Here is a 25,965-nt window from a genome sequence, read left to right as displayed (position 1 = left end):
AATAAAAAAAGAATATAATCCGAAACCTGAATATTTTAAACCGTTTATGATCTGATTCTGCCGTCTGGCCTCGTGCGCATGCGCATCTCACGGCGGTTCCTGTCAAGTGGCGAGCCGAGTCTCCGGGTTTTTACCCATCATGCACCTCTGTCCAGTGTGACCTGTCTCTGGCCTTGACGTCTGCAAACCTGCAACCCGCAACCCGAAACTTCTCCTCCTCCAGCGGACTAAAGTGTCCCGGTTCTGGCGTTAAACCCGAGTCGCTTGCGGAACCTCAACCCGGAGAACCCGGAGAACCATGCTGAAATGTAGGAGTGTGTGGAACAAGCTGGCGCCCCTCGGGAGGTCGTCAGCGGCGGCGGCGTGCCGGCGACCTGCGGCGGGCAGGACGGGTAAGAGACCTATCTCTGTCCGCTCTAGGGTCGCGACCCACCACGCCTGAATGAAGGGTGGTGTGGAGGCACACAGGGCGCCGTTTGACCCCCCGTGCCGCCCCGCCGGGACGCGGTAAGGTGAACTGTTACATCATAGGGAGCATGGTCGCTGAGTGTGTACTGTGTGTACTTCTGTTAGAAGTTTACGATACACACACGTGTGTGTCTGTTTGTATGAGAACATTGAGAGAACATTGTGTGTGTGTGTGTGTGTGAGACCAAGATTTGTTTAAACTGTGTGTGTGTGTGTGACCAAGATTTGTTTAAACTGTGTGTGTGTGTCCATTTAACCGTCAGCGTCCTAACATATTAGACAGGAGCTAGGGACGTTTCCTCCCACATCATGAGGTCTCAGACCAGTCTGTGTGTGCACGTTGTGTATTAATAATAATGTTGAGTACTTGTGGTTCCTCCAGGTCTGCAGCAGGGGGGCGGGGCCTGTGGGGTCCCGGCGGCGGCCATGTCGACGGGCGGAGCAGGGGGCGCTGGCGGGGGCGGCGGGCAGAACATGATGTACTTCCTGCTGGTGGGAGCCACCGCCATCGGGGGCGGAGTCTACGTGAGTAGCGATTGGTCGGTCCGACTGAGTGGGTGCTTTGGGTCGACCCCCGACCGTTAACACCTGGACGCCTCCTCAACGGAACCCAATCATGGAGATGAGTGGCTGGCTTTCACTGACTGACTGACTGTTCCTGTCCGACTGTCTGTCTGCTATCGCAACACACAACACTTTATACTTGTCTGACTGTTCCTGTCTGACTGAATGAATGTCTGTCTGCTATCGCAACACACAACACTTTATACTTGTCTGACTGTTCCTGTCTGACTGAATGAATGTCTGTCTGCTATCGCAACACACAACACTTTATACTTGTCTGACTGTTCCTGTCTGACTGAATGAATGTCTGTCTGCTATCGCAACACACAACACTTTATACTTGTCTGACTGTTCCTGTCGTTCTGACTGACGGACTCACTGACTGACTGACTGTCTGACTGTCTTTCTGCTATCACAACACACGACACTTTATACTTGTCTGACTGTTCCTGTCTGTCTGACTCACTGACTGACTGTCTGACTTTCTTTCTGCTATCACAACACACAACACTTTATGCTCGTCTGTCTGACTGTCTGTCTGTCTGCTATCACAAGAGCAACACACAAAGCTTTATGCTTGTCTTGTCTGTCTCTGTCCGACTGACTTCTTTTCGGTCACTGACTTTCCGACTGACTGTCTTTGTCCGTCTGCTATCACCAAGTAATATCCCAACACCAGAGTCTGTCTTTCTGTCCTTAATTCTCCGGACCGACTAGTGGTAGCCATTACTTTTTTTACATTTGCTCGATTATTTTCACTCCTAATCGATCACTCTATATTTACAATTAAATAAGGGAACAATTAACTTCACTACATTGTATAAAGAGATAAGAAACGTGCGTTAGTGTGTTGTGATAACTGACCCCGGCTGACCCTACGTTGTAGCTCCCTGTTCGTTTAAAGACTCACTAATAATAGTAATGCAGGACTATGAATAGTGTTAGTACAACACATGTTAGACTTTACTGTCTATACAGGTTTTTAAATTATTCAACATTTTCAGTAGCCTACAGCACTGCGTATGCTCCTTCCAAGTAGTTGTGTATTCTGTGTATTACGGTATTAGTTTTTTCCTAGTGGTTGTAATCTGTGTATTATGGTATTAGTTTTAATGAATATTCCTTGGTGGTTGTATTGGTATTTCCTGGTGGTTGTATTCTGTGTATTATGGTATTAGAATATTAGTAATGAATATTTCATGGTGGTTGTACTATGGTATATTTATTAATGAGTATCTCCTGGTGGTTGTATTCTGTGTATTACGGTATCAGTATTAATGAGTATTTCCTGGTGGTTGTATTCTGTGTGTTACGTGTCAGTATTAATGAGTGTTTCCTGGTGGTTGTATTCTGTGTATTACGGTGTCAGTATTAATGAGTGGTTCCTGGTGGTTGTATTCTGTGTGTTACGGTGTCAGTATTAATGAGTGTTTCCCGATTGTTGTATTCTGTGTATTACGGTGTCAGTATTAATGAGTGTTTGGTTTCCAGACGTACCGGACAGTGCGAGGGGACAGAGAGCGATACGACGAGCGCATCACAGAGATCGCCTCCCGACCCAGCAAGTCGCAGCAGATTTCCTACATCCAGAGCCCAGAGTCAGGTGAGTCAGGTTGTCTTATACGCTCCTGTGGATTATGGATTGGTACTGCATCATGTGTAGGTTCTGGTATTTTTATATAAAGTTAATTTCTTGACACGCTGACTGCTAAAAACGGTTATTAGTCTAGGACCGGTCACATTATGTGGTTTAGAGATACCACATTAACATTAACATTGAGGGCATTTAGCAGACGCTCTTATCCAAAGCTACTTCCAATAAGTACATTTGTCAGGAGGAAGAGAAACAACAATATATCACTGTCGGTACAGTAAGGATGTGCATAGAACCAAGTGCCAAACACTAACCATCACTAGGTTAACCCATTCCCCGTAGACAACAAACATAGCTAGGATAAAATGCTTCACATTGCTAAGTTTTATTTATTTATTTAAGCGAAAGGTCGTACAACATACAATAAGTGCGAAAGGGGTGGGGGCTATGAAGAGTCTAGGTGAACTCTGATACTGAGTCCTACTCTCCTCTGTTCTACTCTATCCTTGTGTTAGATTCAGTAGCTGCAGCACCAGAGACGGAGGCCCTCCCACCGGCCCCCCAGGAGGAGAGCCCAGCCCCGGTAGAGGAGGCCCTGGCCCCGGTAGAGGAGGCCCTGGTCCCAGTAGAGGAGACCCCGGCCCCAGTAGAGGAGACCCCAGTAGTAGAGGAGACCCCAGTAGTAGAGGAGGCCCCGGCAGAGGAGCAGTCAGCCCCCAGCTCCAGTGAAGACAGCCCAGGTAGTCCGTCCCTCTGTCTGTCCCTCTGTCTCCACCTGCACGTGGGAGGTCCAGTCTTGGGCTTCATGTGCAGACAAAGGCCATGCCTGCGGCTCCATGTGTAGAGCTCAACTGTAGCGATGCATCGTTCGAACCTCAACTCCCAGCACCGTAAGACCAGCGTTGCAGCGATGTCCCTCCGACCGGTTGGGTTAGGAATACAAAGCGGTCGGGAGGATGGCTGATAAACGGACGCTGTGTTTAGTGAGTTATTTAACTTGGGATTCCTCAGCCTCTTTCATGGTCTGAAAGTGTTTCAAATTAAAGCCGGGTAGAGTAGAATGTTAATTACCAAGTACCGGTTCATGTGAGCACTTAGTTCTCGTGTTTTCAGCTTGAGGGCTAGATGCAGGGCTGTGTAGGTGAGTGCAAGTTTATACATTTGCAGTGTGGTCTACACGTGAAGCCCCAAGCATGTGTCGCATATCCATACGTTGGCGTCCAGGGGACACATGCATGACCTCATGGAACCGAGTCCTGACCTGTGACCCTTGACCCTGCTACCATGTTGCATGCGGAATACACTTTCTCCCTAACCCTCCCTCCTCCAGACGTTTCTAACAGGTGGTTGCATGTAAACAGTGTTGAAACTCTCCCTTCTTTCTCCGCCGACTTTTACCACAATTTTCTTTCTTCTAGGCCCAGACTCTGAACAAAAGACTTCTTGGTCTAATCACAGTACGATAACGTGTGTTTTAGAGATTAACGACCTAGTCACAAATCGGGAGCTCGAGATGGAGACTCTAATTAAAAGTTGGGCTGCACCGATGTAAAATGACTTTGCCAATTCCGATATTCATAAACTAATATGGGCCGTTAAGATTGAATAGCTATGGTTCCATACACAGTGATAGTTTTCACATGGAAACTCATATATTTTAAGATGCACATAAATATATCTTTATTATAACTTCTAAATCTATGCGTTTCATGGCCGACTCTTCCGTTACCGATCAAAGCAATTTGTTCCGACGTCAGCGGACTAATATGGTGGTGGGTGTGTCGTTGGGTCGATGTATCACTTCATCTCTCATCAACACCGTCGACGTGAATGCCAAGCATCCGTCGTGCCAACACCCTCCGCTCGTCAAACCCCCTAGGACCTCACTCACCCTCCTGCTGCCCCCCACTTCCCCTGGTTGCATGCCCACTCCCGCCGCACGTTGCATGTCAGTACAGCAGGTCAGTCGCCGTGGGGGGGGACGTGTTTCTCATGCGGGACGTGGCAAAACATTAACCTAGGTAGCCTAAGTTTTCATAAGCCTAGGTTCTGATATATTTTCTTGGGTTAAACATTACTTCAACTCTTGAGTCCTCTCAAAATGGCCAACACAGCATCGCCAACACACAATCCCATGATGCATTCTGAGTTATTCCTATGACCTCCTCCTCTGTTGACGTTGTGTCCTAACTTGCTTAACATCTTCCGCTCCTACAAACAGAAAGTGGACCGGAACCGGCTGGAGAACCTGCTGCTCTAGAACCTGATGTAGTAGAACCTGCTGCTTCTCTAGAACCTGCTGCTGCAGAAGCTGCTGCTGCTCTAGAAGCTGCTGCTGCTCTAGAACCTGCTGTAGTAGAACCTGCTGTCGTAGAAGCAGAAGCTGTAGAACCTGCTGTAGTTGAAGCAGCCGCAGTAGAAGCAGGAGCTGTAGAACCGGCAGCTGTAGAACCGGCAGCTGTAGAACCTGTTGCAGTAGAAGCAGCTGCAGTAGAACCAGCAGCGGTAGAACCTGCAGCGGTAGAACCTGCGGCGGTAGAACCTGCCGCGGTAGAACCTATTGTAGTAGAAGCTGTTGCAGTAGAACTTGCTGCAGTAGAACCTGCGGCAGTAGAACCTGCTGCAGTAGAACCTGCCGCAGTAGAACCTGCCGCAGTAGAACCTGCTGCAGTAGAAGTAGCCGCTGTAGAACCAGTCGCAGTAGAACCAGTCGCAGTAGAAGCAGCCGCTGTCGGAGCGGACCCCATCGCCCCAGCAGAGAGTGGTAAGGGCGAGGGGGAGACCTGACCGTCTCAGGGTGCAGCCTGACGCCGTTTTCCTTCACTTTCCTTCTTATTTTCTTTGACCGTTTTGGGTTCTCAATCCAGCTGTGGACCTAGCCTTGACAAACCTGTTAACGGTTAATGGTTAAGACCTCAGCTCCTGCAGTTCTACTAAACTTTGAATCTCACCTTTTTTCTTTTCCTTAATTTTAATAAAATAATTCAACTTCTTCTCTGGTTATTTTCAGGAGTAAAGTGCACGTCTTCATTTGGTCTTCAGCTGGTCATGTTTGGGTCATGGTTCTGCTTCAGCACACGGCTCCGGGCGTTGGGTTCTCACTCCCTGTCTCTTCCTGTCCCCCCCCCCCTCAGCGGAACCCGCAGCCAGCCTACCTGTGGTGCCAGGCCACGCCCCCTACCTTCTGATTGGAGGAGGCACCGCGTCTTTTGCCGCCGCCCGCTCCATCCGCGCACGCGACCCTGGTGCCAAGGTGGGTGACGGTTGCCATGGTAGAGTGACGGTTGCCATGGTAGAGCGACGGTTGCCATGGTAGGGCGACGGTTGCCATGGTAGGGCGACGGTTGCCATGGTAGACTGACGGTTGCCATGGTAGAGCGACGGTTGCCATGGTAGAGTGACGGTTGCCATGGTAGGGCGACGGTTGCCATGGTAGAGTGACGGTTGCCATGGTAGAGTGACGGTTGCCATGGTAGAGTGACGGTTGCCATGGTAGGGCGACGGTTGCCATGGTAGGGCGACGGTTGGCATGGTAGGGCGACGGTTCCCATGGTAGGGCGACGGTTGCCATGGTAGGGCGACGGTTGCCATGGTAGGGCGACGGTTGGCATGGTAGGGCGACGGTTGCCATGGTAGGGTGGTTACTGTGGGTAATCCCGGGGTTGATTGGGTGACCAGGGAGGTGGTGAAGGAGCTAAACGGGTGTCCCCCCCCCCCCCCCCCCCCCCCCCAGGTCCTGATCGTGACGGACGAGCCGGACCTGCCCTACATGAGGCCCCCGCTCTCCAAAGAGCTGTGGTTCTCCGACGACCCCACGGTCACCGACACGCTGCGCTTCAAACAGTGGAACGGGAAGGAGAGGAGGTGGGCCCGCCGCCACGGCGCTCTCCTCCTCTTCCTCAACCTCCTCATCTTGCCCTCCTCTCCCCCTCCTCTGTCTCCCTCACATCCTCCTCCTCATCTCCCCCTCCTCTCCCCCCGTCATCCTCACCTCTTCTCTGTCCATCACCTCCTGTTCCCCTCCACCTTCCCCACCACCTTTTCTCCTACCTCCATCTCCTCCTCTATACACCCCACCCTCCTCCCCTTCCCTGTAGACCTCCTCCTCGGTCATGTGACCCTGTGTGTGTGTGTGTGTGTGTGTGTGGCTGATCCTTGGTGACGGGGCGTCTCCGTGTGTGTTAAGTATGTCTGTTGTTGTGTTGTCAGCATCTACTTCCAGCCGCCATCGTTCTACATCAGCCCTGAGGAGCTGGCCGTGGCCCCCAACGGAGGCGTGGCCGTGCTCACGGGCAGGAAGGTTCGTACCGCTGCACCGCCTTATCACCAGGTTATGGTCTGTTGGTCAGTTTGAGCTGATGCCCCGACTGTCCACCAGGTGGTGCACATGGACGTGAGAGGGAACAAAGTGCAGCTGGACGATAACACGGAGATCTCCTACGATAAGTGTCTGATCGCTACAGGTGAGCACCGCTTTAAAAACGCATTCATTTAGACCGTCCCCACCTCGTGTTGACTCCCCCCACCTCGTGTTGTCTCCTCCCACCTCGTGTTGACTCCTCCCACCTTGTGTTGACTCCCCCCACCTCGTGTTGACTCCCCCCACCTCGTGTTGTCTCCTCCCACCTCGTGTTGACTCCTCCCACCTCGTGTTGACTCCTCCCACTTTGTGTTGACTCTTCCCACCTCGTGTTGTCTCCTCCCACCTCACGTCGACTCCTCTCACCTCACGTCGACTCCTTCCACCTCGTTTTGACTCCTCCCACCTTGTGTTGACTCCTCCCACCTCGCGTTGACTCCTCCCACCTCGCGTTGACTCCTCCCACCTTGTGTTGACTCCTCCCACCTCACTTTGACTCTTTCCACCTCGTTTCGACTCCTCCCACCTCGTTTCACCTCGTGTCGACTCCTCCCACCTTGCGTTGACTCCTCCCACCTTGCCTTGACTCCTCCCGCTGGGCGTTGGCTCCTCCCACCTCATGTTGACTCCTCCCCTTGTAGGCGGAGTCCCCAGGAACATGCAGGTGATAGAGCGGGCCGGGGAGGAGGTGATGAACCGGACCACTCTGTTCCGCAAGGTGAGTGAACCGCCACTAGAGGGCAGTAGAGCGCCTCACAGATGTGCTGGCTGCTGGTTGTTAAAGAGTGGCCGCTGTGTTCCAGGTGGAGGACTTCAAGGTGCTGGACATGGTCTCCAGGAGTGTGAAGTCCATCACCATCGTGGGCGGAGGCTTCCTCGGCAGTGAGCTGGCCTGCGCCCTGGGCAGGAGATGTAAGACCAGCCGTCACATGACCTGTAACAATGTCATCATCCTCACCTCATCACATGACCCTAACCCCATTCACATGACCTGTAACCTCATCCCCACAGCGTCAGATGATCTGTAACGATGTCACCCACTCACATTAACTGTAACAACCTCATCATCACCCCAATCTCATGATCTGTAACGCCTTCATCATCATGGGTTCACTACAGCAGCGTGTTTGACCTAAAGTCTGATCGCCCTCCTCCTCCTCCTCCAGCTGCTGACTCAGATCTGGAGGTGGTGCAGATCTTCCCGGAGAAGGGCAACATGGGGAAGGTCCTCCCGGAGTACCTCAGCAACTGGACCACCGAGAAGGTCAAGAAAGGTGACCGTCCAATCAGAACTGCTGATCAACGCTTATGTTCTTTTAGTTAGTTCATCAAATGCCGATATTAAAAGTTTTCAGTTTTAACCAGGAACATTTTACTGAAAACAAATCATTGAACACGAGTTTGATGGGCAGAATGTTGGTGGGGTTCTGTCCATCCAAGCAGCACGCTAGTGCGCTGGATGCGTCATGCTCTCCGGCCGACCGCCTGCTAATGGAGCCGTCTCTCCCTGCGTCCTCAGAGGGGGTGAAGGTGATGGCCGAGGCCCTGGTGAAGTCCGTCAGCTTCAAGGACGAGCAGGTCCACATCCAGCTGAAGGACGGCCGCGTGGTACGTCTGTCCCCACCCTCTGGTCCGGGAGATCTGACCAAACGAGAGGACCACACGGCACCGTGTCCTCAATGAGCTCACGGTGTGGTCGATCCCCCTGCAGGTGATCACGGACCACCTGGTGGCTGCGGTGGGTCTGGAGCCCAGCGTGGACCTGGCCAAGTCGGCCGGTCTGGAGGTGGACGCCGACTTCGGGGGGTACCGGGTCAACGCGGAGCTGCAGGCGCGCTCCAACATCTGGGTGGTAGGTCCTCCGTCAGGGTCGGGGGGGGGGGGGCTTCTTAGTCCGCAAAGCTTTTTGAGATCTCCACCTCCTACTCACTTCCCCTTTCCCGCTCTTCTTTATTCCTTGTCAAAGTCTCCTCTTCCTCCTCTCCCCTCATCTTCATCTTCCACCCTTCCTCTCCTCTCTCGTCCTCTCCTCCCCTCCTCCTCATATCCTCTCCTCCACCCTTCCTCTCCTCTCATCCTCTTCTCTCATCTTCTCCTCCCCTCCTCCTCGTATCCTCTCCTCCTCCTCCTCCTCCACCCTTCCTCTCCTCTCGTCCTCTTCTCCCCTCCTCTCGTCCTCGTATCCTCTCCTCCTCTCGTCCTCTTCTCCCTTCCTCTCGTCCTCGTATCCTCTCCTCCTCTCGTCCTCTTCTCCCTTCCTCTCGTCCTCGTATCCTCTCCTCCTCCACCCTTCCTCTCCTCTCGTCCTCTCGACATTAACTTATTTTGCGGATCATACAGCATCAACATCTGCAGCTTGCCTTGGCGGTTATATCATCATCGGAGCCTCTTGGGTCCCGTACAGTCAGCGAGGGCCCCCAGTGTGGTGACCCCCTGCGGTTGTGTGTTTGTGACGAGGTCGTCTTGCTAATTGTGCCCGGGAGCCCCTCCTCCCTTCAGTCGTGTTAATGTGCTGTAGGACCGCGGGCAGAGGGCATTGAACCGGCAACCCGGATGTCTATTATGACGTCGCGTGTTAAGTAGGTCATTAGAGAGAGGGTGTCGGAGACACAGAGGAAAGCGGAGTCAAGACGCTAGCGGGCCGGTTCTGTAGGCGCCACGCACAGCAGGCTCCTCACCTGCAGCGCTACGCTACGCGTCCTGTCGGCCCCGTCCTCACCTGCTACGCTATGCTACATGCTACTAGGGCTGGGCGATTAATCGCACTTTTGATCGCGATTTCGGTTTCAGCGTCAAACGACCACAAAACTAATATAATCGAATTTTCTTTTTCTTTTTTTTAAAAAAGGTTTTGTAGAAAATGCCGAACAGCTGGATACATATCGGTACATTTATTTGAGATTTTAAAATGTTCTTTTTGACCATTTTGTGTATTTTTTTTAAGGCGAAACTTCCAATTTCCTCCGTCCTCAACTGCAACGCTACGCTATGCTACACGCTAAGCTACATCCTACGTCCTGCCCTCCTTTTCAACCCCCCCCCCCTCCATGAGGAAACCAGCGTAACAGCAGCCGTTTCCTGTGGGCTGCCTGGTGATTAATTCATGTTGCTCCTCTGCCGTGGACATGCTACATGTGCAGACGAGGGCCTGTCACATAGCATGATGCTATCAACATGTGACGCTTGGTGGAAGCTTTTACCCCATGTCCAATGTCCTGCTAAGTGCGTCCATGTTTAGTGGCGTCCATAGTGGAGAAACTATGAGCTGTTTCTAGCTAACATCCAGCTTCCACACTGCTACACTATAGCATCCAAACTGCTACACGCTGCTACACTATAGCATCCAGTTAGTTGTGGGCTAATCTATAGCATACAGTTAGCTGGGGGCTACACTATAGCATCCAGTTAGCTGGGGGCTACACTATAGCATCCAGTTAGCTGGGGGCTAGACGATAGCATACAGTTAGTTGGGGGCTACACTATAGCATAAAGTTAGCTGGGGGCTACACTATAGCATCCAGTTAGCTGGGGGCTACACTATAGCATCCAGCATACATCTAGCGGGAGTCTATGTACAACATATGACCAACTGTGTACACCCCCAACATATTACTGTATTACCCAGTGTATACACCCCCAACATATTACTGTATTACCCAGTATATACACCCCCAACATATTATCGTATTACCCAGTATATACACCCCCAACATATTACTGTATTACCCAGTATATACACCCCCAACATATTACTGTATTACCCAGTATATACACCCCCAACATATTACTGTATTACCCAGTATTCACACCCCCAACATATTACTGTATTACCCAGTATATACACCCCCAACATATTACCGTATTACCCAGTATTCACACCCCCAACATATTACTGTATTACCCAGTATTCACACCCCCAACATATTACTGTAATACCCAGTATATACACCCCCAACATATTACCATATTACCCAGTATATACACCCCCAACATATTACCATATTACCCAGTATACACCCCCAACATATTACCGTAATACCCAGTATACACCCCCAACATATTACCGTAATACCCAGTGCCTAGGCCGACCTAAACCTGAGCTCCTGTCTGAGCCCCGTGTGCAGGCCGGCGATGCGGCCTGCTTCTACGACATCCGGCTGGGCCGCCGGCGGGTGGAGCACCACGACCACGCGGTGGTCAGCGGCCGGCTGGCCGGGGAGAACATGACCGGGGCCAACAAGCCCTACTGGCACCAGTCCATGTTCTGGTAGGTCCTCCGGAAGCCCCTCGAGGTTGTTCTAGTGCTCCTTGAGGTTCTCCTGTTTCTCTAGAGTCTTGTCTGTAGTCTGTAGGTTTTAGTCCTCTAGGTTCTAGAAGGTCCTAGTCCTCCTCTAGGTTCTAGAAGGTCCTAGTCCTCCTCTAGGTTCTAGAAGGTTCTAGTCGTCCTCTAGGTTCTAGAAGGTTCTAGGAGGTTCTAGTCCTCCTCTAGGTTCTAGAAGGTACTAGTCTCCTGAAGGTTCTAGTCCTCCTCTAGGTTCTAGAAGGTCCTAGTCCTCCTCTAGGTTCTAGAAGGTTCTAGTCCTCCTCTAGGTTCTAGAAGGTCCTAGTCTCCTGAAGGTTCTAGTCCTCCTCTAGGTTCTAGAAGGTCCTAGTCCACCTCTAGGTTCTAGAAGGTTCTAGTCCTCCTATAGGTTCTAGAAGGTCCTAGTCTCCTCAAGGTTCTAGTCCTCCTCTAGGTTCTAGAAGGTTCTAGTCCTCCTCTAGGTTCTAGAAGGTTCTAGTCCTCCTCTAGGTTCTAGTCATCCCCTAGGAGGTTCTAGCATTCCTGTAGGTTCTAGGAGGTCCTAGTCTTCCTCTAGGTTCTAGTAGGTTTTAGTCTCCTCGCCAACACCCAACTCTAGAACGTTGGCTGTAGAACCGTACGTTAGAGAGAGAGGGATAACGGAGAGACTGAGCAAGAAGCTGCTGTGGTTCATGCATTTTGACGTGCGGGCGGCTGACTCACCATGTGCCCGTGTCATGTGACCGTGTCATGTGACAGGAGTGACCTGGGCCCGGACGTGGGCTACGAGGCCATCGGCATCGTGGACAGCAGCCTCCCCACCGTGGGGGTCTTCGCCAAGGCTACCGCCAAAGACACGCCCCGCGCCGCCACCGAGAAGTCCGGTACGCCAGACCCACCCCCCCAGACTGTTACAGAGCACTGAGACCAGACTCTGTTATAGAGCACAATGGAACACCCTCCCCCTAGAGTCTAGACCCCCCCTCCCTCATTACGTTGGGGGTCCCCCTAGAGTCTAGACCCCCCCTCTCTCCTCACCTGCTGTGTCGGCCCTGGCTCCCCAGGGACGGGGATCCGGTCCGAGAGCGAGACGGAGGAGGTGGCCCAGAGTGCCGTGGCTTCCGCGACGCCCGCCCCGCCCAGCCTGCCCCAGAAGGACGACTACGGCAAGGGGGTGATCTTCTACCTGCGGGACAAGGTGGTGGTCGGGATCATCCTGTGGAACGTCTTCAACAGGATGCCCATCGCACGAAAGGTACGGACCGCCAGGGCTCGGACCTGCTCGGCCCCCGGTCAGGCACCAGAGAGTCACTTATGGAGTTCGGAATGACCTCGTATGTTTGAGTTGACATAACTCTGTTATGGAGCGACCTGCATGCTGGGATGTATTCCTGCTCTGGTTGAGTCAGGCACAGCTCTCGGTATGTGTAAGAATTGGAGGGAGTTTGCTCGTCTTTCTACTTTCATCGAGTCATGTTTCAGTTTATCGAGTTTAAGTGTTTTACTCATTGCGTTATTCATTTCAGCTGACATTGAGTCAGAACTCCTTAAGCTTGTCAGAAAGTTTTATTCATCCACACATCTACAGCGAGACGGGTTCAGTTCAATCACACTCTGAATCCACCCGTTTGTATTTACCGATCCTGAGTCTAGCGTTTGTTTGCTCCGTTAGAAAGCGATGCGTCTCTTGAGCGTACGATCTCCGTCCGATAGCACGACGTAACGTGTTTCTGTCTGCCTTCCAGATCATCAAAGACGGGGAGGAACACGCAGATCTGAACGAAGTGGCCAAACTCTTCAACATCCATGAGGATTAGAGTGTGTGTGTGTGTGCGTGTGTGCTAGGAGTGTGTGTGTGTGTGTTGAGCGCAGACTGGAGCAGAGCTAATGGCGTGTGAAGGCTGTCGCGGCCGATAATCGTTCGGAAGTGTGACGACCGCGCTGGGAGAACCCGGCTGCTGAACCTCTGCACTGCATCTCATTTCCTGTCGTCACTGCAGCTCACTTCCTGTCCCTGGGAGAACGCACACGGGCGTGTTTCTGTAATTAAGACGAGCGTTTGGCACTTTTCACGTTGTCGTGTGTTTGAACAATCAGTTTGATCCGTCTCATTAGGCCACGCCCACAAGGTGAATCCATCGTCCTCGTCGGGAAAATGTGATTCAAGTATAATTGTCTCCCTCTCTCTCTCAATCTATTGGACTCTCTCTCCCTCTGTCTGTCTCTCCGTCTCCTTCCTGTCTCTCCCTCTCCTCCCCCATCGCTCGATCAAGGATTGTATCCTCAGTGTGTGTAAAGGAGGTGGAAAAAAGAAGAGATGAAATCCGCAATAAAAAAATATTTTTAAAGTGAAACTCGTTTGGTTTTTGAGTCGGTTGGTGCTCGTCGTCCCTCTCCTCCGCCCCCGGGTGGAGGCTCCTCAGCCGCGGCGGCCTCCTCCTCCATGTAGGGCACATTGTGTTTGCTCCAACACATCTTGTTACTGCTGACACGCTGCCTCGATGTCATCGGAGCGTCGTGGCGGCTCTGGAAGCGCCGAGTAGTAACAAGCAGCCGAGGTTTCCGTCGCATTAAACCCGGCCCAGCGCAGCGTGAGGGGCCGCGTCCCGGCATCGCCCGGTCGGACCAACGCAGGGTTTAACAATGCGAGGCCGGCGTGCTTCTCTCTGCTTCAGGGTGACGGCGCCTCCGCAAACAAGACTCCCTGCTGCCGCTGTTTTATGTCGTCTTATGGTGTCACGGTTTGATCCAAGTCTCCGTGGAGATAGATCTCGTTCAGGCGTCTGCCCAGCACCGGCCGGTCCTTTTAGAAGTGACCGTAGAGGAAATGTTGGTGACTTTATATGGAGAAATGTAACCTGTGAATCTTTATTTAATACACACATTTTAATTGTACATGACCATATTCACACTATATTGGCACATACACACGTGTCTGCAAAAGTAGGCCTCAACATTTTGAATCCATCATTACATTTTCAGTGGGTTTTTTTTTGGAGAAATGAGCAAACACAGTTTTAAATCAAGGAAGCTTCCATAAAAAGTTAATGTGGACATAAAACATCTTGGAGTCACATGACCCGAAGTAGAAAAAAAAAGAACACACGGAGCTGTCTCTGCAGATGAGCGCACAGAAACTCCTGGAGCGGAAAGAGACATCGAGCTTCAACTCACACAAGCCCACACACACTCCCACAACTCCCTGGGATCGGGTTAAGGTTCTGCTGCAGCTACAATCCGGATTCACACCTGCAGCGACCGCTCCGGATTCAAACCTGCCCCGAAGTGGCGTGACACCGGATCCGCGGAGAGGAGACCCGGGTTCGAGAGAATCCCGAAGTGGAGTGAGACCGGATCCGTGGAGAGGAGACCCGAGTTCGAAAGGGTCCCGAAGTGGAGTGAACCGGGTCCACGGAGAGGAGACCCGGGTTCGAGGGAGAGGAGCCCCGGGTCCGACGGGTCAGACCCCCCGCTCCGCGCTCTGGATGTGAGGAGCGATGCTCGGTCAGGATGCGTTCCAACACTCGCGTCGTGCTGCTCCTCTGCTGTCTGGTGCTGCGGGAGAGCAGGTCAGATCACTAAACTGGGGTTCTATTTTATTAAACATTTTTCTGTTGATTTTTCGTTTTCTTTAATCGGTTCGTTTGGGGTGTATGGTCACTTTGTAGTTAATTTTTTGGTCTGTAAACAGGCTTTGCTTTGTAGAAATCGCATTTATTGCCAATCTACGGGGGATAGATATCGTTTTCCAAACAGTTCCAATAGTGTTACTTGACTTTGAAATCGTATATTTCACAAATATATAAGAAATTAAATGCACCCGTATGACATTATTCCCTTTAATTCGACATTTAAATTATCCGAATCATTTTAAAGACAAAAAGTGAATTGGGTATTTTCTAAGTTATATGCATATGTGGAATGTGGGAAACATACTTTTTCTAACATGATTTATACAATTCACCGTTAGTTACTCTAATTCCAACGGTAAAGCAGCGGTTGATTTATCTCTGTTCCTCGTGGCTAATGAGCGGTGATATCAAGTTATTTACCAGTTCTGTGATCTGTTGCTCCGTTGATCTGTTGAGACATAGATCTGTTGTTCTGTTGTTCAGCCTGGTGGTTTAAGTTCAGTTAGGTTGTTCATCTTTCTGTCTCCGGGGTCGGTCCAGTTATAAATACATTTCTCTCTCTCTCTCTCTCTCTCTCTCTCTCTCTCTCTCTCTCTCTCTCTCTCAGGTCGGGGGTGTGTAAGGAGTTGAAGTTCCCGGCACGGACCCCCAAGCCCCCGTCTCCGTCAGATTTCCTGGACAAGCTGATGGGCCGGACCTCCGGCTATGACGCGCGCATCAGACCCAACTTCAAAGGTATGACGACGCCAGGGTATCACACTTAGGCGAACTGCTCGCTCCTTAAAGAACCGTTCCCTCCTGGAGGAACCGTTCGCTCCTGAAAGAAGCGCTCCCTCCTGGAGGAACCGTTCGCTCCTAAAAGAACCACTCTTTTCTTAAAGAACCGCTCCCTCCTTAGAGAACTGCTCCCTTGTTGAAAAAACACTCCCTCCTTAAAGAACTGCTCCCACCTTAAAGAAACTCTCTCCTGAAAGAACTGCTCCCTCCTGAAAGAACCGCTCCCTCCTTAAAGAACCACTCTCTCCCTCCTGAACTGCTCCCTCCTTAAAGAACCGCTCCCTCCTTAAAGAACCACTCTCTCCCTCCTGAACCACTCCCTCCTTAAAGAACCACTCTCTCCTGGAGGAACGCCTCCCTCCTTAAAGAACCGCTCCCTCCCTCCTGAACCGCTTCCTCCTTAAAGAACCGCTCCCTCCTTGAGGAACCGCTCCCTCCCTTCTAAAAGAACCGCTTGCTCCTGAAAGAACCGCTCCCTCCCTCTAGAGCCGCTCCCTCCTTTAAGAACCGCTCCCTCCAGTGTTTACCGGCCCCTCGGCCCACCAGGTGTGGAGCAGCAGGGCGGCTCCAGTGGTGGAACACTAACCCGCTCATCTGGTCTCTGAGCTCCAGAGAGCGCTGCCTGCAGTGCTGCAGTCTGTGGGGTTAATCGAGCTACTGCTCATTGAAGAGCTTAGCCACAGGTTAGCGTATTTATAGCCGCCAAGTCCCGACCGCGCCGCTAACCCCGAGACCCAGTTCACTTCAGATGGTTCAGATACTTCCTCCTCTTCCTCCATTTCCTCCTCCTCTTCCTCCTCTTCCCCCTCGTCCTAGTCTTCCTCCTCACCGGGCTTGGAGGGTCATGAATATTTCATACCTGGCCCACTTCCCAACGCCGGCACACGAGAGAACCCCTCCTGATTATCTATAAATACTCTAATGTAGCTAAAGGACCTTCAATAAGTCATGGAGGCGCTTTCTGAAATATTCAGCTCCGCTGGGTCCACAGATTGACGCTGTGCTGGAAATCACAACACACCGTTTTGGGCTGTTTATCTCTGTTAAACTGTGTGTGTACGTGTGTGTGTGTGCGTGTTTTTGTGTGTTGGTGTGTGTGTGTGGATACGTGTGTGTGTGTGTGTGTGTGTGTGTGTGTGTGTGTGTGTGGTGGTGCTGGGGGCGGTGGTGGTGGTGGTGATGATGATTATGAAGATGATGATAATGACGACTCATCGACACCTACTGTTCTTCCTCGCAGGCCCCCCGGTGAATGTGACGTGTAACATCTTCATCAACAGCTTTGGCTCCATCACGGAGACCACCATGGTGAGATGTCTGCCCCCCCCCCCCCCCCCTCAGCGACGGCTGATCGCCGAGGCGTGAACGCTGAGAGATAACTCATCATAACTCACTTTATGAGAGCGGGATTCAGGTCCGGTCTGAGGGGAAGTCTTTCTGTCAGATTTAAAATAATACAGTCAAAATCCTGAATTTGATCCAACGATGTGCGGGAATGTCTCTGGGGTTACGGAGCCACACAGCACACGCAGACGTGAGGCGTGGCTTCACGTAAACCCGTACGGTGCTTTTGAAGAGTTGTATGAATCATTTATTTCCGACCCGTTTTAGTCCAAGCCAACGTGTTGTGTTCAGCAGCACAGAGTGTTCTTGGCTTTGTTTGTCGGTTAACGTCTGGCTCTGACGGTGGACAGCGAGAGAACTCAGTGAGTTGAAGCGTGAACCGTTCACTCACTCCAGCGCCTGATGTCACTTCGTGGTCGCAGAGAGCAAAACCGTGTTAAAATAAAGACCAGACAGGATTATTTAAACACCACGATGTCAACAGAGAGTACTGTATTTTAAAAGCGCCTCATTGTGTAAAGTACTGTATTGTGTACTGTATTGCAGAGGACTGTATTGTGGGTGTATATATATATATTGCAGTATATTGAACCCGTCTTCCACCGCAGGACTACCGGCTGAACGTGTTTCTGCGGCAGCAGTGGAACGACCCGCGGCTGGCCTACAAGGAGTACCCCGACGACTCTCTGGACCTGGACCCCTCCATGCTGGACTCCATCTGGAAACCTGACCTCTTCTTCGCCAACGAGAAGGGCGCCAGCTTCCACGAGGTCACCACCGACAACAAGCTGCTGAGGATCTTCCAGAATGGGAACGTCCTCTACAGCATCAGGTGATCCCCCTCATCACTCACCCCCTCATCAGGACCGATTCACCCCCTCATCAGCACCGACTCACCCCCTCATCAGGACCGAATCACCCCCTCATCAGCACAGACTCACCCCCTCATCAGGACCGATTCACCCCCTCATCACTCACCCCCTCATCACCACTGACTCACTCCCTCATCACCACTGACTCACCCCCTCATCACTCACCCCCTCATCAGCACCGACTCACCCCCTCATCACCCCCTCATCAGCACCGACTCACAACCTCATCACCACCTCATCCCCACCTTGGTTCAAATTGGTTCACACAGAATCAGCTGTAATCCACGTTTTGTCCAAAACGTGAAGTCCCTTCGGCTAAACCCAGTTCGATTCTGGTGAAGTTCAACACAGAGCGACACAGACACTGCACTCTGTATGCGGGGGCAACAAGTTCTCCATTAACAGTGTTAAAACAGGACTTTCAGCATTCTCAGCACAAACCCCACAACATGAAGATCAGTTTACGGACAGAAAGCCACAACAGAGCAACATTTAGAAGCTCCTGGACCCTGACCCACTTAGGGGTGAGGAGAACGTCTTGACAGCTCAGGCTGGGGGTGGCGCCTTGTGTGTGTGTGTGTGTGTGTGTGTGTGTGTGTGTGTGTGTGTGTGTGTGTGTGCACCAGCGCAGAACCGCTTGAGGAAAACACAGATATGTGTCATCATGTCCTTCCGAACTGATCATAATGTAGGCCACTAGTACCATACTAGTAATCATATATACAAAATATATACATACTGCATATATGTACTACATACATACTCATATATACACCCTAATATAAAGGTAGATATACCTATGTATAAATACTAATACTAATATATATAACAACGTGAGAGAATTTTTAATTTAAATTAGGGATAGGTATTTTCAGTATTTTGAGAAGCCATATTATTGAATTCTTCTCTGAATTATCTCGTTAAGGTTTGTTGCCTGATGAGTAAACATGTTTGGGCTGTGGTCTTGGATTGAGCGATCTGGGATTCTACTTTATGAACCCTGTTGGCAGCTCATTGTAAAGGAAGGATGCTCTCTATTAACGATTCTGAGTCAGTGATGGGAGAAGTTAATTAAATGTTACTAATGCAACTATTCCCTGTAAATTACTCTAAACCGATTCGGTCTGTGATTGAACTGCGATCTGGGAAACGAATGACTCAACGTTGGGTTATCTGTCGCTAAGCAACATTAAGTACGCACAAGTTACCATTTAACCGTACAAATCGTAATAAGATTCTGACATTTCCATTGCATTGATACAAGATACAAGATACAAGATACAAGATCGTTTATTGTCATATACACAATGGAAACATAGTTTGCACTGGGCAATGAAATTCTTAATTTGCAAGTTCCCTTCACACAAATGCACTTAAAATAAAGTAGATAAATTAACTAAACTACTAAAAAAATCAGTACAAAGAGCAGATTTTTAAAGGGGTGATATTATTATATTATTACATTGTGCCGCCAGGTAAGAGTGTGATAAGTGGGTAAGTGGGGAGGAGTGTCCACCTACATGTATGCTGAATAGATCAGTCTACCCGCCTACTCAGTGGACTGTAGCAAACGTTACTTTTACATCCAACACGGATCTAGGCCGGCACTCCTCCCCACTTGTGATGTCACCAAAACACATGAAAAGGCCGGTTTTCAAACGCCTTGTAATGGAAAAATGGCCCTTGGAGGCACTGTATGTGCTGTACAGTGCGGCCGTGTTCCGCGTGCTAACGCTGTGTTCTGGGGCGTTTGTACCGTCTGATCTCCAGGCTCACGCTCATCCTCTCGTGCCCCATGGATCTGAAGAACTTCCCCATGGACAGCCAGGTCTGCACCATGCAGCTGGAGAGCTGTGAGTCACTTCGTTCGGCTCACTCTCTGTTCGGCTCACTCTGTTCAGCTCACTGTGTGTACTGTCCACTCTCTGTACATTCACTCTGTTCAGTTCACTCTGTCTAGTGCACTCTCTGTTTAACTCACTCTCTGTCTAGCTCACTCTCTGTCTAGCTCACTCTCTGTCTAGTTTACTCTTTCTAGTTCACTCTGTCTTTTCACTCTGTTCAGTTCACTTTGTTTAGCTCCCACTCTTTACTGTTCACTCTCTGTGTTTACTCAGTTCACTAGACACTGTTTAGTTCACTCTCAGTCTAGTTCACTCTGTTCACTCTCTGTTTAGTGCTCTCTGTTCAGCTCACTCGCCGTTCATTTCAAACTTGAATCGGCCACAGGTCAGAAAATGTAAAACAGTTCACATAGCTGCTGGCCTCTTACATATTTGAACACACTTTGCTCTTAGCTCACTCTCTGTCTAGTTCACATTCTGTTTAGCAGTGTTTACAGCCCTTCTCTCCCCCCTCAGTCGGCTACACCATGAACGACCTGGTCTTTGACTGGCTGGACATCGGACCGGTGCAGGTCGCAGACGACCTCATGCTCCCTCAGTTTGTGTTGAAGGAGGAGAAGGGCCATGGGTACTGCACCAAGCACTACAACACAGGTAACCTCACCTGTCCTTAACAGAGCACTACATCACAGGTAGCCTCACCTGTCCTCTATACAGCACTACAACACAGGTAGCCTCACCTGTCCTCTTACACAGCACTACAACACAGGTAGCCTCACCTGTCCTTAACACAGCACAACATCACAGGTAACCTCACCTGTCCTTAACACAGCACTACAACCCGGGTAACCTCACCTGTCCTTAACACAGCACTACAACACAGGTAGCCTCACCTGTCCACAGCACTACAACACAGGTATCCTCACCTGTCTGTCCACACAGCACTACAACACAGGTATCCTCACCTGTCTGTCCACACAGCACTACAACACAGGTATCCTCACCTGTCTGTCCACACAGCACTACAACACAGGTATCCTCACCTGTCTGTCCACACAGCACTACAACACAGGTATCCTCACCTGTCTGTCCACACAGCACTACAACACAGGTATCCTCACCTGTCTGTCCACACAACACTATAACACAGGTATCCTCACCTGTCTGTCCACACAGCACTACAACACAGGTAGCCTCACCTGTCCGTCCAGTACTACAGTACAGCTCCTCTGACTCCCTAACCACCTCTGGGCCACCTGTGCCCAGGTATGTTCACCTGCATCGAGGTGAAGTTCTACCTGGAGCGGCAGATGGGCTACTACCTGATCCAGATGTACATCCCCTCGCTGCTCACCGTCATCCTGTCCTGGGTGTCCTTCTGGATCAACATGGACGCCGCGCCCGCCCGCGTGGGCCTGGGCATCACCACCGTGCTCACCATGACCACCCAGAGCTCGGGGTCCAGAGCCTCGCTGCCCAAGGTACGGCCCGGGGGCGGACTGGTGGGCGGACTGGTGGGCGGACTGGTGGGCGGACTGGTGGGCGGACTGGTGGGCGGACTGGTGGGCGGACTGGTGGGCGGACTGGTGGGCGGACTGGTGGGTTAACTGGTTGGTGGTGGGTTGACTGGTGGGTAAACTGGTGGGTTGACTAGTGGGTTAATTGGTGTGTTAACTGGTGGGTGAACTGGTGGGTTGACTAGTGGGTTAACTGGTGTTAACACTTGGACCGTTTCCATCACAGGGGAGACAGATGCTCCAGACTAAAGGTGGACCCCTCCAGGATCCACCTTTAGTCTGGATCCTGGAGGGGTTCATTCCATGTGTTCTCTTCATGGTACTGTCTGAAATAGGTCGGTTTACAAGCCTTTGCTCCCTCATACGGCCGCCTGATGTCAGCTTAGAAGCTTAGCCTTCACTCATTCATTTCTGAGATATATCATTTAACAATGACTTTGCTGTCCCACTCTTGAAGCCTCTCTTAGCGGAGTGGTCCGGACTCCACTGACCTGAGACTAAACGCCAAGACGTGTCTTTTTCTCTTGGGGGACTGAACTAGACATCAGGTGGCTAAGATAAAACAGTTCTCCTCTGACATCCTGAATATTTCAAACACATTTTGCTCCATGGTGACGGCCACTATAAAACATTTAGGATTTGAAACTTCAAGTCAACAGTTTTAAGGAGGGCAGGATGGCGTAGGGCTTAGAGCGTTTGGCCCCCGGAGGAAAGGTTGTAGGATCAAACCCCAATGCCTGCAGTCTACCTGTGGGTGAACTAGAAGCCTTAACCCCCTACCTGCTCTGTAATGACCTGTCTCTGTACTGTCTAACCCCTACCTGCTCCTTAATGACCCTTCTCTGTACTGTCTAACCCCTACCTGCTCCTTACTGACCTGTCTCTGTACTATCTAACCCCTACCTGCTCCTGAATGACCTGTCTCTGTACTGTCTAACCCCTACCTGCTCCTTAATGACCTGTCTAACCCCTACCTGCTCTTTAATGACCTGTCTCTGTACTGTTTAACCCCTACCTGCTCCTTAATGACCTGTCTCTGTACTGTTTAACCCATACCTGCTCCTTAATGACCTGTCTCTGTACTGTCTAACCCCTACCTGCTCCTTAATAACCTGTCTCTGTACTGTCTAACCCCTACCTGCTCCTTAATGACCCGTCTCTGTACTGTCTAACCCCTACCTGCTCCTTACTGACCTGTCTCTGTACTGTCTAACCCCTACCTGCTCCGTAATGACCTGTATCTGTACTGTATAACCCTACCTATGGTTATGGCGCTATGGTCATATGGAATAAATGTTCTGTCCCAGAGCTGTGGACACAGAACCATGACCCTTCAAGAACATCCCAAACTGCTGTATAGCCATTGTTTACATGCGTGGCAGGCCTGCCGTGCCAAATGCTCTGTGGCAGAATCGTTCCTCGGAGGTCACTCTGACTCAGGATGGTGCTAACGGATGATTTAGTGGAGCAGGAGAGACGGCTGTGCTGGTTCGCCCCCAGACCGGTGCTGTCCTCTCTATGTACACGTCTCTGGCCTCCCTGTGAGTCACGTTGGATGGAAGCGTCTGCTGAACTAGGTCGGATTTAGGGCATTTAGCAGACGCTTTTATCCAAAGCGACTCACATTAGTAAATTTTTCAGAAGAAAGAGAAACAATGTATCGCTGTCAGTACATAAAGGGTGTTCATAGAACCAAGTGCCAAGCACTAACAATCGCTAGGTTTACCCATTCCCTGTATACAACAAAGAAAGCTAGGATAAGATGCTAAGCAGAGTCTAGGTGAACTCTGAACTAGTGAGTCTTGAGTCTTTTGAGGAAGCTGGGGAGTGACTCTGCGGTCCTGACACCGACAGGAGCTACCTGGTGCATGTGACCTACGCAGGTGTCCTACGTGATGAATGATCTCCATGGTTACCTGCTCCCATGTGACCCATGCAGGTGTCCTACGTGAAGGCCATCGACATCTGGATGGCCGTGTGCCTGCTGTTTGTGTTCGCCGCGCTTCTGGAGTACGCCGCAGTCAACTTCGTCTCCCGGCAACACAAGGAGTTCTTCCGTCTGAGGAAGAGGAGGCTGAGGGAACAGCAGCGACAGAGCGTGAGTGACCCTCCCCCCGCCCCAGCCCGAGTGAGTGACAGGGTGAACATCGCGTCAGAGCGGTGAAGGGATGAGCAGAGGACCGCAGTGGGCTCGGCGCGTTGTGGATGTGTGTGACTACATGATGTATGAATTCATGATGTATGAATGCATGATGTATGAATGCATGATGTATGAATGCATGATGTATGAATTCATGATGTATGAATTCATGATGTATGAATGCATGATGTATGAATGCATGATGTATGAATGCATGATGTATGAATTCATGATGTATGAATGCATGATGTATGAATGCATGATGTATGAATTCATGATGTATGAATGCATGATGTATGAATGCATGATGTATGAATTCATGATGTATGAATGCATGATGTATGAATTCATGATGTATGAATGCATGATGTATGAATGCATGATGTATGAATTCATGATGTATGAATGCATGATGCATGAATTCATGATGTATGAATGCATGATGTATGAATTCATGATGTTTGAATGCATGATGCATGAATTCATGATGTATGAATTCATGATGTATGAATGCATGATGTATGAATTCATGATGTATGAATGCATGATGTATGAATTCATGATGTATGAATGCAAGATGTTCGCTCAAGCAGCTCCAGGGGTGAATAATGACTTGTATTAAAATGATGTGTTGACATCATGTATCAACATAATCGTATGTTTATTTTTTTTTGGCATTTCTGGATTCTGAGTTTTATTTTATATTAATAGAGAAATGGTTATCTAATAGGAAATGATGAAATATGTATGAAATATGAAATATTTAAAAGCCACTGGGCCACCTGTGTCATGGGGCAGTTATATGCTCTAATACTACCAGTATTTACTAATGTGTGGTTTAATACTTACACTGTGTATTAATGTGTGGTTTAATAGTTATAGTATGCATTTAATAATTACAGTATGTATTTAATACTTACAGAATTTATATTTGTGGTTTCTGGCTTGATACTTACCGTATTTGTACAATGATAAAGGTGGTGTCTCTGTAGCGAACGGGTGGTGTTCTGTAGTGAATGGGTGGTGTTCTGTGTTGACTGGGTGGTGTCTCTGTAGTGACCGGGTGGTGTTCTGTAGTGACCGGGTGGTGTTCTGTAGTGACCGGGTGGTGTTCTGTAGTGACCTGGTGGTGTTCTGTAGTGACCTGGTGGTGTCTCTGTAGTGACCTGGTGGTGTCTCTGTATTGACCGGGTGGTGTATCTGTAGTGACCGGGTGGTGTCTCTGTAGTGACCGGGTGGTGTTCTGTAGTGACCTGGTGGTGTCTCTGTAGTGACCGGGTGGTGTTCTGTAGTGACCTGGTGGTGTCTCTGTAGTGACCGGGTGGTGTTCTGTAGTGACCGGGTGGTGTTCTGCTCCCCAGCAGGGCAGTGTTGACGTGAAGGGGAAGACCACCAACCGAGTGAGCAGCAGTGCCTCTCAGGGCACGCTGGCCCAGCCGTGCAGTGTGTGCGCCCGGGTGAGTCCAGCCATCCTTTATCAGCCCCTTTGGGGGAGATTCTTTCTCTGCTTTTGACCCATCCGGGTAGCCGGTGAACACATACACACACAGAGGTCCGCACGCACCGGGGCACAAACACGGGGGCACACCGGCACTCCCGGAGCAGTGGGCTGCCGCGGTGCAGCGCCCGGGGTTCCAGGTGCCTTGCTCGAGGGCACCTCATCCGTGGAAGTGGACGCAGGAGGGTACTCCCCCCGTCCACATATTTTGCCTACCGGTCGGGATTCGAAACACCCTCCGGTTACCAGTCCAACTCCTTAACCAGTATGCCACGGGAGCCCCAGACGGGTACGTACCTCAGACGGTTGATCTAACCACCCCCCTACCACAGAGTGCGGCAGGGGGGTCAGAGTGGGGTTTGATGCTCCACTTGCCTTCTTATGACATTTGAATAATACATAAACCACATTGTGATTCATTCATCATTCAGCGTACAAATTTGTTATATTTGAAGGATTTAATTATTAAAGTACAGCAACCCTGACTGATGTATCACGCTGTATTCATGTATCGTTGATATGAGGGCTTTAATTTATTATTGTAAGTTCATCACTTGAACTTACACAGCAGTAGAAGCTGACCCCGGTCTCTTCCCTGTGTCTCCAGGAGGAGGAGCTGGCCCAGCAGGGCTTGTTCTTCAACAGCTTCGGTCTCTCCATGGCGACGGCCGCCGTGCCGGAGATGGACGCCACGCCGGTCTTCGCCGACCTGCCGCCCGGCCTCGGGTTCTACGAGATCCGCCGGCGCTTCGTGGACCGCGCCAAGCGCATCGACACGGTGTCCCGCGCCGCCTTCCCGCTCAGCTTCCTCATGTTCAACGTCCTGTACTGGCTCACCTACAAGGTGCTGCGGCACGAGGACATGATGCTGAAGCACTGACAGCCCTCCCCCCCCAGCCAGGACCTACCGGGAAGCCGGGACACCGGACAACCGGGACAGCGGCACCGGGACACCGGGAAACCGAGACCTGGACTTGTACTTCTGTGTGGACTAGCTGTCGTAGCTACGGCGCGGAGAGCTACGCTGCGTAGCTTCCCGACCTGCCGACCTGCTTGCCGGGCTGGGCTTCCCC

General features: G+C 50.7%; 2 protein-coding genes across 3 annotated transcripts; both read left to right on the top strand.

The window, feature by feature from the left end:
* The first annotated feature begins 150 nt into the window (after window positions 1-150).
* Window positions 151-13,616, top strand: aifm1 (apoptosis inducing factor mitochondrion associated 1). 2 transcript variants are annotated; one of them, XM_079738876.1, is made up of 18 exons: window positions 151-392; window positions 851-993; window positions 2,524-2,635; window positions 3,142-3,366; window positions 4,848-5,390; window positions 5,761-5,879; window positions 6,360-6,490; window positions 6,836-6,926; window positions 7,005-7,089; window positions 7,628-7,704; window positions 7,790-7,898; window positions 8,153-8,260; window positions 8,506-8,594; window positions 8,698-8,838; window positions 11,111-11,253; window positions 12,028-12,152; window positions 12,333-12,523; window positions 13,014-13,616. In XM_079738876.1, the coding sequence occupies exons 1-18, from the start codon at window positions 299-301 to the stop codon at window positions 13,083-13,085; spliced, it is 2,598 nt and encodes an 865-aa protein (XP_079595002.1). In that variant the 5' UTR covers window positions 151-298; the 3' UTR covers window positions 13,086-13,616. The 2 variants fall into 2 exon arrangements, with proteins under 2 accessions (XP_079595002.1, XP_079595003.1); XM_079738877.1 differs by lacking the exon at window positions 4,848-5,390.
* Window positions 13,617-14,778: 1,162 nt separating this feature from the next.
* glra4b (glycine receptor, alpha 4b) lies at window positions 14,779-25,772 on the top strand (the record flags this gene model as incomplete). Its single annotated transcript, XM_079738620.1, has 10 exons — window positions 14,779-14,837; window positions 15,508-15,635; window positions 16,918-16,985; window positions 17,630-17,853; window positions 19,664-19,746; window positions 20,254-20,391; window positions 21,004-21,218; window positions 23,194-23,352; window positions 24,756-24,851; window positions 25,500-25,772. 10 exons carry the CDS (start codon window positions 14,779-14,781, stop codon window positions 25,770-25,772), a joined length of 1,443 nt encoding a protein of 480 aa, XP_079594746.1.
* Between the last annotated feature and the right edge of the window lie 193 nt (window positions 25,773-25,965).

Source organism: Pollachius pollachius, assembly GCF_949987615.1.
Source record: "Pollachius pollachius genome assembly, chromosome: 6".
Classification (NCBI taxonomy): Eukaryota; Metazoa; Chordata; class Actinopteri; order Gadiformes; family Gadidae; genus Pollachius; species Pollachius pollachius.
This window is presented reverse-complemented; position numbering and strand designations above follow the sequence as displayed.